General features: G+C 25.8%; 1 protein-coding gene across 1 annotated transcript in view; it reads right to left on the reverse strand.

Moving 5' to 3' along the window:
* LOC132943472 (acetylcholine receptor subunit alpha-like) overlaps positions 1–16,523 on the reverse strand; it is a 54,331-nt gene that overhangs the window by 27,106 nt on the left and 10,702 nt on the right. The window contains exons 2-4 of the mRNA XM_061012484.1: positions 13,737–13,852; positions 8,131–8,270; positions 1,102–1,146 (exon numbers count right to left, since the gene is read on the reverse strand). Of these exons, the coding sequence (XP_060868467.1) occupies positions 1,102–1,146; positions 8,131–8,270; positions 13,737–13,791 (240 nt within the window). The 5' untranslated portion in view covers positions 13,792–13,852. The remainder of the gene's footprint in view (positions 1–1,101; positions 1,147–8,130; positions 8,271–13,736; positions 13,853–16,523) is intronic.

Below are 16,523 nucleotides of genomic sequence, written 5' to 3' on the forward strand. Positions count from 1 at the left end.
CTTAGAAGGATATATGGACCTATTTTAGAAAATTAAGTGTATAGAAGAAGAACTAATTGTGAAGTAAAACAAATTGACCAAAAACCCGGTATCAGTGCGTACCTTATGAGTAAACGCGTCGAGTTGGTCAGCCATGTATGGAGGTCAAATGGGACTTATAAGAAAGTTCTGGAAGTAAAAATCAATGGGAAAAAACCTAGGAGTCGCCCTAGACAACGCTGGGCAGACAGGGCCAACGATAATCTAAACAAGTGCGCACAGGGAGTATCAATAGAAGACAGCTTGGATAGAGATAGAGGAGGTACTAGAGGTAGCCAAAGTCCTTCAAGGACCGTAAAAGCTCAAGAAGAAGAAGAAACATTTTTATACAAGACCTATGGTAATTTTACATTGGTCACTGATCATTGGGCTCTGTATGAACTGTTATAGCTTAATTTTCATTTACCTATATAAAAAAAAAATACAATGTAAATTGTCTATGATTTATAAATATTTTACTGAAAAGACGATATGGTGTGTGATTGACCTTGTCTTGTCATTACTCATTATAAAATAATGATATTTATAAACTTCATCGAAGTAAATATTATTAATGTAGTGGCGAATATTGTAAAATTAGTAAATTTAAATTTACGTCAAACTTATAACTTAATAAAAAACACGTATAGAACAAGAATTATATGGTCCTCGAGAGCGGGTGTTTTTAAATTTAAAAGCAATGATAAATCAATGCACTCGAAAAACGGTTTTGGGCAAAGCACGGTTTAATATAGAGTTCATAAAAAGATTTTAAAATGTTAAGTGCTCATAAAAATAACTCACAAGTAGACTTTCCGAATGTATTGAATATAGCCACTTATAAGTTTATAAATACGACACCACAAGAAACCTTGAATTCAAATGTAGTCAAGTCATATTTACCAAAGACTAAAATGTTATAGTTATCTCAAAAAGTTCATAAAAAAAATATTGATTTTATAAAAGCAATAAATTCAGGATCTAAATAAACATGATGTAATTTAATTTTTTCGTTTTAATGTTTTTTTTAAAAATCTATTTACTGGATAATATACCTAATACTATGAGTTATTTTATCCTCACCTGTTCCACCCATAAGTTCGTCGTCATAATTTGGTTTTTTAGATTCTGTAACAGAAAGGTAAATAATATATTAAATTAACACACAAAAGGTGCTGTCTAAAACTAAAAGTGTTATTCGTGTTTCAGCAACATTTAAATATTGAATGTAGACTAAACACAAATATTAACGACTTTGTTCAAACAAAACTTAAAGTAAATATATTAAAAACATGATTTATACTACTATATATTTTGTACAAAACCAAAAAAATAAAGAATTACTTAATTAATTATTAAAACAAAATAATTATAATTGTATATGTTTTAAGATAATATATTAAATGAATCGCTGTCAAAAAAGTAGCTATGTAGTACCAATATTGTGTTTATAATTTATATTTATTATAAGTTATAACAATCATGCCATGATGTTCACATCGTTCTTAATATATTTTATGATGTGGGTCACTCTTAGAATATTTTAGAAAGTCTTACAGAATTTACTCGAAACAGAACACTCGGTTAATTGTTTACTTAACTTTGAAAATTGCGATGCAAATCGAATCTACACTTAGTTAACAATACACTTTTATACTTATGTATTTTTTAATTTAAAACTGAGGATATTGTCATTAGCAGCTAAAAAATAGCTACAATACCTTTCGTTTATTGTATTTTATATTAAATATACATTTTCAATGGCTTCAGATAAAATATAAAAAAAAATTGCAAAAAAACAGTAATCTTATATTTAACCACGCATATACCATAATGTCCTAACGAGCAATAATAATTGTCTAAAGCATTAAGAATTCTAATATTCTTATCGTAGTGGGGAATAGTTTATTTTTTAAACATATTTGAGATTTTGGCATTTTCCACTATCGCGTGTCACTTGACAGTCATTTCTTTGTCAGGTATATTACATGTAAGTATACTTAGCATGTTATTATAATGCGTATTTAATGTGTGTAAATATAATATAAATGAAAATATCGATTACATGGCCCATTGTCGACTTATCTTCGTCACGGCCAACAGCATGTGCAGTTTCCTTTCAACGGGTTGAAGGAAAAATCGAAAGTACGCGGAAGTCTTTTTCATTTTTCAACTGCTTACATAATATAATCATGATGTCAGAATATGAGATGTCTTCTAAAATGAAACTTGAAGAGCAACTTAAATTGTATTTAAAAGCTATTACTACGTATTTGTTACCATATAACCACATATAATAGGCATGCCTATAGGTATATAGTGTCAGTCACATTGGATAACTTTATTTATAGCAGAATAATATTTGATTCAATGTACACAATAGTGTACACAATATGTTTTAAACAAAATATTTAGTTATAAACTTGTGACTTGTGACTTTTCAACAGTTTTTATTTCACGAAAATATAAAAATAATATACCTACTAAATTTATGAACCATTTATCAATTATAGAAAACAATAGCCTAACATGATAATCGTATCGCACTCGTTTCGATTCGTCCAACTATGAGCACGATAATGATGACATGTTGTGTTATTGAATTTGTATGCAAACAATGTATCATAATCTCATGCGAAAAACGATTCCAGACGGACCTCGGCTCATACAGTCTGTTAATATTTTTTAACGTTTGTAGTTTGTTTCATACGTTAATTTAAGCTACTGAGAAATATTCAAAAATATCCTTATCGGAGTAGGTACCCATAAGATTTGCTTTTCGACCTTTGTAACATGTGCTACAATAGTCTAAAACGCATATTCTGCCCAAAAAATTATTCACAGATAAATATAATTATAAAAACAATTAAAACCCATTAATATATTATAATATTTAATATTCATCGTTATAGTAGATTAATCAGAATCAAAATTTGCATAAATAAAAAATTAAATGACTATGAATATTATAATATAGTGCTATAGTATTTAAGTATCCAGTATAATAAACATGACACATAATACCATTTTTAAACTCAATTAAACTACATATTTGTTTAATTTTGTTCAGGACTAAAAAAACAATTGATGAACGTACACGCTGAATTTAAAATATACATTTAAATTTTAAATTATTTAGAAATTGTATATTTATAACTGAAACAAAGGTATTTATACTACAATATAATTTTTTTTTCAAATTTCAACTGTGATTTATTTTATATCGAGACATTCAGATGATGTCACGATTAAGGTTGTATATTTAAGTGATCCAAAACAAATAATATAGATATTTATTCCATAACATATTAATTATTAAATTGTATATAAAATAATATTATATTATTGCATATTACAGTAAATATTTAATATTAACGTATTTAGTTGGGACATGTGCTTGGGAGTGGCATGTCTGGACCCAAAATATTTAGGTAAAATTAGCTTTAGAAATTTTTAGTTAATATTAAAATACACACGCATCACCTATATATAATATTTTATTAATTTGTTAACCGTTTAATAAAACCATTTTAGTAACTATTTTATTACAACTATATTACAATCATCAACATTCGTCAGCAATCAACAAAATATTGTTAGTTAACTTCCACAATCTGTTAACGTCGAATTTTGTAAAGTTTTTGAATATTTTAGCACTGTTTAAGTATGTTTTAAATCTTAAAAGCAATAACAAAATATAAGACAGGTACTAAACGCAAAAAACCAAAATCACGAAAATGCTAATGTAGAAGAAGCTTATAATATTAGTGATTATTAGGTAGCGTCACTAAAATTCTAAATACCCCCATGAATAATACCATAAATTATAATATATATCCTAGTAGTACAAATAATATATTCTTAAATAATTCAACCAGACTTTGAATATATTAAATTATTTATCAAAAACATTTATTATATTCTAGATATCTAGTGATTTTAAAATAAATTTGAAATTTTGATAAGAAGTAGGTACATTTCAATAATTATTGTCTGCATCCGAGTTGGGTTCCGAATTTAAAATTGCTACACTAGTCGGGTTCAGGATTATTTCAGGTTTTTACTACACTACTTGGGTCCCAGTTTTTTGAGTAGTACACTATACCAACATTTTTCTTTCCATTTTAACAGATCTATAACAATCTATGATCTATTTAGACCAAAGTTTTGGTTAAAAAATGTTATTTTTTAGTTTCTTTGCCATTCGAAATATTAATTATTAAAATTTTACAAATTATGATATAGGTCATACAAAATAAATAGGTATAATACCATAAAAAGATATTTTAAATTTAAAAAATTGAAATAAATAAAAATATATTTTATAATAAATAGTTAATAATTAATAAATGCTTTTATTTAGTATAATATAAATAAAAATAAAATACTGTTTAAAAAAATCACTTGAGTTGCCAAAAATATATACGACATTAATTAATAGTGTTGTTTCTATTTGTATATCATAGTTTGTAAAATTCCTTAGTCCTACTTTATATTTTTAATGACAAAGAAACTAAAAAAGGAAACGGCAAGGAAACATTTTTAACCATACATTTGGTCTAAATAGATCATAGACAGTCCTATCTCCTAAGTCTATTAAAATAGGAAGGAACATTTTAGCATAGAGTAGTCCTAAATACTAAAAACTATTAAGGACCCAATAACTAGTGTAATACTTACAATAATTCGGATCCCAAAGAGTGTAATACTTGCGATTAGCCCTTAATACAATAATGTGAACCTGATAACGTTTTATATTCATAAAACATATAATTTATAATTTTGTACACATTCCTCTCAGACACTTCTTCATTTTAGAACTTAATTTAATTTACGGTAAGACTACAATATAAATTGTAAAATAATTGCTGATAACAATAATTTTCTTTGACATTATGTCAAACCAAATAAATAAATAATTAATATGTTATGAGTTTTTGACGTCTTTGTTTCAAGAAAAGTTTTGCCATTGTCAAAGGAGCCAATAAATATAATATTCTCTTTTCAATAATTAAGTGATTTGAGTTCCAGATTGGAAGAAATAAATACTACCTAGTCACCAAATCCTGAAAATAATATCTTGATAATTAAACTGCAATATTCTTATGCTCTAATGTGTTTTTATAATTGTAAGTTTTAAATGTAAGCATATAACTTTAAAAATTCTATTTTTATCCAAGAAAAATACGTGATTTATTAAGACAAATAAGCCGTACAAAGTAAGCAAAGTTTTTTTACTTGAAGTTCCTTCATTAAATTGCTTTACAAACTACAGTCAGATACTATCCAATGTAAATTTATGTCAACAATAACAATCGGCATCTTCTTAATTAGCAAAATAAAAATAATTGAGTCAATATGAATTATTTTTAATATATTTTAAGATAAATAATAAGTTAACGAAATGATTGTTAGTGATGATTAATTTTGGTTTTTTTTTAGTATTTAACCTAATATAAATTGGGGATCCCAAACTTCTTTTATTTACGACACATTATTATCTCATCTACACTAAGTCGTGGCACAGTTTCGATAAACATTAATTAGTACTTTCCAATAACAAGTAAAGTGAAATACATAGTCGAGATAATAATGAGTGCGATCAAACATTTAACTACTTACACTAAAATATCGATGAGACGCAAATTTGTAATTTTTCTTATACGCCTGACCCTTATTTTTTCTCTCTATATGTTCATATATTAGACTTTAGAGTCATAATATATTATATTATATTATAGAAAGTATTTGAAATGTTTTTTGTCCACCTAATTTTAATATTTACTGTGTTCCTAATAAAGTTCAAATTTTTAAGCACACATTTTGGGAAATACTTATATATTCGTTTACATAGGTAGTAAAATATCGTATCTAATAACTAGAAAGAAGTTCAAAACATCGTTAACTCATACATAATAAATACCTAGCTATTAATTCATTAATTATATAATTATCTCTATATTTTTTTCTAGCAACCATGCCTTAAAAACCCCTGCCCACCTATCAATGAAAGTTTTAGCAACAGCTTGACGTATGCTTTTTGTTGTTTTTAAATTTGTAACATACGATATGGAAATACATTTTTCTTCACATAAGTAAATTGGTTTCTCAATTTCAAATATACCTAACATATTTGACACATTTCTACACAAAGTTTATAGAATTATTTTTTTTTTATCTTAACAAAATTGATTATATACAATGTTAATTTCTCCTTTTTCCATTTTATCGGAATAATTTTTAAGATGATAATTAGAAAAATTACTTAGAAAAACCAATTACATACCAGCTGGATTCTACAATTTACTTTTAATCTTTTGGTGTAAGTTCGTAAAACTATTGGAACACTCCTTCTTATATGTTGATAAATATATACGAAATAATAACAAACAATAGTAATGAAAGAAATAAACTTTTAAACAGACATATACTAAAATAAAAAATGTTATCATTGTAAAACTAATTTACCTACATTATACATTTTTGCTTATCTCTCATAACATAATTATCTACCAAATTAGTAATTAAATCAATTCCTTTGAAAGTTTTAAATCAGCTACTATATAATATATTCTACTAAAACTAAGACTATAATTTAGCGTGTTGTTATGCTTTGTGCTGTCAACTGTTTCGCATTTTTAAAACATCTTGCTGTTATATATGTATAATGTCTCAAGTGTAGTTTATCATATTTTCTTTATCTTTATGTACTTAAAATTTAAATATGGAATTGCTTGGAAATTATCACTATATACAAATTGCTATTAAATTTGTTTTAAGCCCTTTAAAAGGCTTAAATATGTTTAGTTCATTATTAAATCTAAATTATATCTTACAACTTACAATAAATAAACAAAAACTGTTTTTTTTTTATAATTATCTATTTTTATTAAGTTTTATAAATTAGTTTATGTTCAAGCCATTATTATAATATTTCACCCATCTTTTCCTGTCAAATAAATCATAGTCTACTATTGTAGTCAAAAATACAATTTTCATTCTTCTTCTGTCTCTTTTATTGTTGCTGTATTTCTAACAAATTGTTATATACTTATTTTAATGCAATAGTTTTATTATCAAGATATTCTTCTAAACATATATTTTTGTGCCTTAGTTTTTTTAATGATAAAAGTAAAATAAGCCTTCATATGATTTATTTTTTTATCTACTGTAAATTTGTTTCTATAATTTTTCTTTTTTTTTTATTTTATTGATATTTGAGGTATAACGTTATTTGTTTTTATAACTTCTAAACATCTTTCATTTTATAACATTTTTAGATACGACAGAAAAATATATTATATTTAGATAAATAATTGTGATTAGTCGCTACCATATAAATTATAAATTATAATGAATAATAATATAAAATATTCATACATTAGGTATTTAGGTATGTATCTATTTAATACTTATATTTTATTTATCTTTCTTAATTTGTACTTAATATTAATTGTATAGTCGAGTGTTACTGCTGGGTAGCTACTCACCTCCCACATTCAAAAGCCATGTAAATAAATTCAGCACATATGCTCATTGTGAATATTATATTACAGATTGTACATAATCTAATAAATTTAAAAAAAAAAAAAAATATTAATTGTAAAATTAGATTATAACACATAATATGTAATTTATTTTATTATAATTAGGTATATTTATTTCATTCCAATTTTTCGAGTAATTTAAGTTCTAGAGTTATTAATCAATAATTTTGGTTGTGTTTTTTTTTTATTTCACATTAAAATACAAAAATCTACTTGTGTTTCTTCAAACTCTGTACTAATATATAATTACAAATGCGATGTTATAATTTCAAATGTTTATTATTTGAGTTTTTGTTCATTATTTCTTACAAAGAATAATAACAAAGACATTATGTAGTAGCTGATTTTTAACTTGAAGAAAATTTCCTTAAGTCTGAAATGTTATATTTTATGTTATTTTTCATTTGTAATTGGTATAGTATTAACAATCACATTGGAATTTTACAAAACGTTAAAGATTAACGGTCTAGCTATAAGTGAACTAGGCATCATTGAAAATATAATATATTAAAATTTTAACTTTAAACTATTATATTAATGATTTGTTATTTTTTTTGTAACTTACAATGTCGATGAGCTGTGATAGTTTGAGCTTAATCCGTACTGGTAGCGGATCAGTGTTGTTGAGCACAGGCCTTACGAGTTTGTTGTAATTTGATAAAAGGTCGTCGTATAGCCTTTTCGCATCCGGATTCATTGAACATCCTAAGACAATAATAAATTTATGTTTGAAAGTTGAAACCAATACACAAAAATTGCATCACATTGTATTGGACCACCACTGATTTAAACAGTCGAAAAATAAAACGAGTATTCGAGAATATTCACGCTCGCCACAGATTATTATTTTTCTTATTAGTACAATATTGCGACCAGAATAGTGGTCACTGTATTATGTGTATGCTAAATAATTTATAATGTATATTGTCGTCATTTATCGATCTAACTTTACTGAATGTATGCCTCTTACCGCAATATTTAAATTATGAAATACAGTTTCATCTATTAAGGAGATTCAAAAAACGGGTTGGACCACACTGTTTAGTTTAGTTATTAAACATTTATTTACATAATTACTATATAGAAGGTACTCCAATAATTTTTTTTTATAGTTTATGAAACGATTTTATTTTAAATCTCTAATAATAAAATCTTTACCTATTTATCTACCCAGTCAAAAATTAAATAATAATATATAACTAAACAATTGTCTGTAAATGGCACAGATTCAGAGACTGAACTTAACAATAATAATAAAGAAAAAACATTTATTAAGGTACCTATCAACATTTAAAAATACTAAACTAAACCTACTTTTTAAGTTCAATATAAGATAGTATAAAAGCTTAGCATGCGATGCTGCTTTATTTAACACGTAACAGAAAACCAATTTATATTTCATATAAGTACCTACAGTAGTCGAGTGTATACTATTCGACGTACATAATAATATGCTGTTTTTAATATTACAATTTTTATTCATCGTTAGTTATTACGGTTCTACAAATGACTTCAATGACTTAATAATTAATATGTATAAAAGAAAATAATATGCAGAGAATTGGTTTTATAAGTTACAACGATTATAATAGTACATTCAATAAAAAAATATAGCTAGAAAATTAATTAACAAGTCATTATAAAAAAAAAATATGTACATAAAATATGAGAAACCCAAGCTGTTAAAAAAAAAATACAATCAATAACAAATATATTACATCGATGACTTTACATTTAGTTAACTCGAAAAATATGAAAACGTGACCTAGTCACCTAGATTGTACCTACTGTGATTTCTTTAGTATAAAATGATTAGTTATAAGTTGAAAGTTATAACAAATATATAAAACATTAATATTTAAATACTTATCTTCCATACTTCATAAAAAATGAAGAATCTATATATTGTTTTTTTTAGTAATATATTTTTAATTGTTTTTTCGGTTCTAACCATCCCCCTTCCCCCGACGTCACAAAATGAAAAATACGAAGAACGTGTATTCTATTGTACACATGTCTTAAACGGAGATAGCAAATGTTGTGCTGACATCCTCTTAATTAAAAATAAAACAAAAAATGTACCCAGTAGTATTTGGTAGGTGTAAACGTTAATATGAATGGCGGACACATTCTTGATACGAACATACAATAGTGCTTTGCATTTATAGTGCTTCCTGAAAATCCCTTAACAATATTTGCAACCGTCAAGTTATCGGTAGTAGTTTTCGATTGCATTTAAGGAAACGACCGAGGACACTGAATTATCTTTTCAATATCAACTATTCTATATAGGCATGGTTTCCAAACGATAAATTCAACTTTATATAATACAATTTCATGCCTTAAACGAAAGTCACAGGAATTTATAGTCAAGCAAAAACATCGTTGTAAAAGTAAAATAATTCTTGTTTCGTTTATAATCTATTAATATATATTACAATGTAATGCGAAGCTTATAACAATTCAATTTCCGAAATAATTGACATTTTGAACTATTATAGCTTTTACATAAAATGTTTCATCAATATTATAATTGGCAATAATAATAATAATATGTTCTGGACATGCACATAATATACGAAGACGGGTTAACGAGTACTAACTACCACGTTACACTTTCAAGTAACGCTTTTTATATTGCATTGCATCATCGGTATCAATTACACGGTATATGTATATAGTTTAACCTAGTTACTGGTAACGTATACGTCCGCGTCACTTGACATATTATACAGAGTTGCCCGCGGGTATCCATATCGTTGACCATTAGAGAGATGACCACACCGAAAATATTGGAATGGTACATCGGGTGTATCAATGGCAACGTTAAATATTGGTCGTTGAAAACCCCATTAGTCGTAAAACGAACGAATATACACTCGAACGGGACGGTTCGATAAAATCCCCTATGTTCGGTCTGCAGCATCCCCAGGCCGGGAACCGCCCACCCGATGGCGCGTTTATCTGGCCGAGAAAATTGTTTTTCGGGATTCTCGTGTATACCGCTGCGGCTGCGGATTGAGTCGTCCAGAAATTCATTATGCCCCTTCCTTTTTATAAAACCGTCTAGATTATTTTTCCACCCGCCCCCGAGCAAAAAACCGAACAAAAGCTTCTTGTTGCGAGTTTCCTATTATGTACGCCAACTTCACATACTATTATGATACACGCATCATTACAGAAATCTTATTTATTTATATTTTTTTCGAAATGATTTAATAATAAATGGGTAGGTTAAACCTAATCTAACCTATAGGTAATGTGTTTTTTATCATTTTTGTTATTTTTGTATTATCAACGTACAATATAAAACGTCGAGCTATATATTATGCATACAGGTGCATCGTTTATTGTGTGGTGGAATTAAATGATACAATTATTAATTGATCAGTTGGAAATAAAATGCTAACAAAATATTACACTTGAAAATATTTCCTTTTTGTATATTGTACATTTGTACCTATATTTTAAATCTTAATACTGCCTTAAATTATAGGTTAATGTTATATTAATGTAATTTACCTTCATTGGATTTAATGAGCTAAACGTGAAAGTTTGTTTCCATATTAACAAATATTACTCATGTGATTAATACTATATATAAAAGTAAAATATACATGGCGAGACGTTTCATTTTGTGTTGGCAATGATGATGACAATATTTGCTAAATAAAGTTTATACTTTGTGGTTCTGGGTTATAGGTATAATGTTTCCTAAACAACGTTTTAAATTTGATTGGAAAATAAAGATTACTTACATATTCTATGAAATTTTATAATAATAATTTCACTTTATTTATATTATGTAACTAATTACAAATAACTTAACATGACGTTTTATTTACTATACCATGTTTATAACTTATAAGATTACATAGTATATTAATATCTAGATGTTTTTCATTTATTTAATTAATTAATTATTTTAACTTACTAAATGTTTTTACAAAGTAATATCTAGATAACGATTAATTTATGTAAAATTTAGTGTTTCGTACTATTTTTAATTATAAATTCCCAAAGAATAAATAGGTCATATATTTCATCTGTAAATTAAATATGCGGAATGACACCACTATATAGTTGCATTATATTTTATGGTTGGTATACCTACTATAACTCCACAACAGTCAAATATTAAAATAAGAAAACTGAAAAATACATTTTCCATACAAATTGTATACCAGTCTAACAAAAAATGATAAATTTAATCGTGATTCTATGGTTATTTAAATTTTAGATTAATATGATTCAATACCCACTCATCATTATAGGAGTAAGATTTCAGTAAATATTATATACTTTTAAAGCTATGTTAAAAAATATGTATGGAACGATTACATTACCATCTGTAGTAGTAAGTACCTATAGTGTATAGTAGTATAAATATGTAAGAATATATTTCGATAAATTAAATTAGATATTGATCAATATTGATAAAGTTTATCAACTTCTTATGTAGGTATAATACATAATCTTGCATAATATATGACTTTTATTTCTCAATTTGCCATACGAAATGAATAAATACATTTCTCAATAAGAGTCTATTTGTATATTTTCTGTCACTTTTTAAACAGTTAAGTAGAATTTTCGACACATACAAATCACATTTTTCTATTCATATGAACACAGAAACCAAAATTGTACCTAGGTACCTACTTAATATTATATTATATGAAATCACAAACTGTATTGAATAGCTAGACTTTCCGTTGGTTTTTCAATTTTTTTATTCTGCTGAGTATAATCCACGAATATATAGCTTTTACTCTTATTTGTTAAAACCTAACATATTTTCAAATTTAATTAGAAAATTAGGATTGAAAACTTAATTTTATTTTTGTCAAACACACTTTGTAAAATTGAATTAGATTGACTACGTAATAACTTTTAAAACAATTTTTATACCAGTCCCTTAAAATTTTTTAACTAAACAAATAATTTTAAAACTAAAAAATACTAAGATATAATCTAATAGCCAATAAGTCATAATAATAATAATAATAATATACCATGTTTCAAAACAAACCAATTTATTCGTGAACAAAATTAAGTAAACCAAACTGTTTTATCACTAACAAATTTCTTAGGATACAACAATTTAGTTTTTTAAACAAAGGAAGCTACCTAATATACTGCAAAATTACTTTAAAAACACTAGTACCTAGGTAGTTCCGTAACATTTTTATTTAAATAAATAATCACTGGCAATAAAATCAATAAAATATATTCTATAGAAGTTTTAATAAAAATAATATATTACATTAGTTATTCCATGAACAACATTACGTAAGTTATACAATTTCTTTATTTAGTATTTTCATAGTATGTTTTTTATAAAATAAGCAACAATAACTGAATAATTGTATATTGGCTAGTTTATTCATAATTTAATACTTATCTTTAAAATTAATCAATTTTTGTTAAACGAAAAAGTTGGAAGATGTAGATACAAATAATCAACTGTCACATATCTCCAATGATTAGTGTATCGTTTTATAAACCGAATAACTATTTGTATAAATCGTTGGTCAGTACTATTTTTTGGTATTTCCATTGCATCTTATTGCAGTATAAGTAAAAAAAAAAATATATTTAATAGTCACTTATAACTAAAGACCGGATATATATTTTGTTAAAATACCTAAAATATGATGCTAATATTCTCTAAAAAACCTTCAAATATTCTCATAATATTCTCTTAAAAATTTAAAAAATATGCTAAAATAATCAATAAACATCATTATTTGCTTTAATATGCATTTAAAAATTATTTTAATAGTGAGGTATTAATTAGGTATTAAAAATTGCGTATTCTAATGGAATATTATTGCACTTTAGTAAGAGTTGGAAATCATAAAAAAAAAATTGTAAATGTTCAAAAAAAAATTTTCTGGGTACCGTATTATTAAAATTAAAAATAAATACAAATTTTTTCTCACAATTTACGATATGTTCCAAAATATGCTAAATGGGTTAAATATTCTCCAACCCATAAAATATTCTCAAATATGCAAAAAAACTTTTTTCTACGCATTCAGAATTGAACAAATCATCCACATTTTTTACTCTCATAAGACTGCATGGACCCAGTAACGATATGTAAAAACATATAAATCCGGTCTTTACTTATAACCTTTAGTCAATAGGATAATTTAATTTACTTACCGGAAATTATGACGAGCATGATGCATAGTATTATGGCGCCGGCCAACGTCTTCATTTTTCGGTGACCATATCAAAGGTCACAGCATGAGGTCGCACAATCGCATTTTTTCCTGAAACTTTTAAATATAATAAATTAATTATATTTCATTTTGATATAGGGTATGAAAATGCATATGGAATTCAATATTTTATACTTATATAGACAATATTATATAGTTAAATATGAATAGTTATTAAAATTGTACGATTGTTTTATATGACAATCTTGAACTTTCAAGTTTCAATATTATTAAAGTCGAGTTTCTTTATAAATTTGTAGAAAAACAAAGTTAAAGCAATTTTGAATTAAATGAAATATCCATAAGTACTGTATAATAAATAATAATAATATAGAATATTTATAAAAATTAAGTATTCCATGTAGATAATTCAATTATTGCTCTTAAAACATACTAATAAATCAATACAATAATCGATAAACACATTTTTAAAAAAATAAACAATGGTATAGGCGTTTTATTTAATTTTAATCGATTACTGGCCATATAATTATGTATGCCCTGTATGTTAGTTAATATTAAGGTTAATATTAAAGAATTTTTCATCATTAACAGCTATTTAGTAACTACATGAAATACTTGATACTATATACAAACTACCCCTTTTTTATTGAAGCATCTCAGTGTCCATTAAATTCGCATTAGTGCTGTGTTCAGCATACCTACTATATTGAAAATCGTTTGAAAAATGAGAAAGTAAACCATCTGGTACCTTTGTTCAGAAAGGAGAATAAATAGGCACAGCAAAAAACCCTTTCCAAAACATTTTTTTATTATTATTATTATTTCATAAGACGTAAAAAATCGATGTGGAACATATTATTATTAAATCATCACAATCACACATCAGATCTGAGTTGTAAGAAATATATTATAATATATAATTTAAAAACATTCTTCATCGGAGTGAACACATATTTGTTTTTTTATTAATATTTAATTCTTAATATTTCAATAATAATATTATAAATCGTGAAATCTGTTTCTACAAGTTTTATAGTCAGACATTTGAATACATTCAAATGATAAATACGATGTAAAGATTAATGAAATGAAGTTCTACGAGTGTTTTTTTTTTGGAGTTGTACTTGTAAAATATTACACACGAATACACGATCAGAGGTTAACAAAGGTTTTACTAATTTCGTTTGGCTATATTATTATTAATATGATCTACAATCCTACTGTTTCTGACAATGTTTAATTTTTATCCTTCTGTAAAAAATCTTAAATCCATACATCCTGGAAGCCAATAAGCAATATATTATGGCTAATTGCCAAGTGCACTTTATTATATTAGATTATATTATAATATTTATGTATGTACTATTGTTATAATACTTGACTACTTAAGTGTATAAATAATATAGTTGTGTCACGAATAATAAATGCAATTGCCAATTTATAATAAATATTTTCCAGTTAACATTCTTATTTTTGTTATCAAATTGTGTTTTTTTTATTTATTTTTTTTATATGAGTATATAATATTTTGAATTATGAACTATGGTAGGAATTTCTACCTTTTGTTCCTAATTGTAAAAAAATGTAAGGATACCAATAAGTAAGGATAATGTATGTGTTTGAACCCACATTACTGCGTGTGTCGAAGAAACGTTTCGACTTAATTTTAATATTAGAGCTAATTTACTTGAATAACTATGATTCAAATATTATCGAATATATACTATACACGTACCTACTAAAATCAAAAACAACAAAGTAGTAGTTTTGAATTATAAATGATGTTTTAAAGTTTAAACTATTATTTGATAAATATTATAATTAATAAAGATAAGATTAGGTATGTTCATCTTTTTTAAAGAGAGTTTATATTTTATAATCCATCCTCATACATGATAGTAGTGGAAAGCCATCGAAAAATTCTAACGATAACATGTAAAAAAATGATCTCATGAATATAATGGTTGCAGACGAACGATGATTAACGACCAATTGTGCTTATATCAATAATAATATATAATAGTCATAACTCATAATACATTTATATAGGTACATAAGGTATTCGTCTGGACGTCCCGTTGTTCGAATTTTCATTTTCACATTGTGAATACTGAAATAAAAATTCACGTGGGACATGCTACGAGCTAGTGTCTATATAGCTAGATGATGAAGGGTCGTTATGCGATTTATCTTTAACCTACATTTTACTTAGAAATTCCCAGAAAAAATTTAAATATACTGCACGTGTAACTGTTTTCTAAGACTAATGAACCCATGAAATATGAATATACATATTATTTTAGGAAAAACCATATGAATTACCTGTTTAAATAGTTGAGTTCTGTTGTGGAAAAAATAAAGTAACAACGTATGAAACCATACTATAAGTGTAGGGACAAGTGGGTGTACTACAAAAAGTTTCATATAATAATATATACTTATAAGTTATAACTTATTTATGCAGTATATTATTTTAAACTTTATTAGTATATTATCATATTCTATTTATTTATTTATTTATTTTTTTTTTTATTAGGGTTAAGGCTTCGATTTCTATGTCATTAGCCTGTGGTACTGTAGGGAAGGGTACTGTAGGTTTGTTTACACGTGATTTGTTTTGGCAAAATTTTTAATTTGGGCACCCGTAGGTATCTTTCATGCCCGGGTGGGGGATGGAGGCACTTGTTCTCCGGACACCGTGACTTGCCCGAAGAAAAATGAAGGTATCGAACTCGGGTCGGCCACTCCGTCCCCCATATTCTAT

Source organism: Metopolophium dirhodum, chromosome 4 (genome assembly GCF_019925205.1).
Source record: "Metopolophium dirhodum isolate CAU chromosome 4, ASM1992520v1, whole genome shotgun sequence".
Classification (NCBI taxonomy): domain Eukaryota; kingdom Metazoa; phylum Arthropoda; class Insecta; order Hemiptera; family Aphididae; genus Metopolophium; species Metopolophium dirhodum.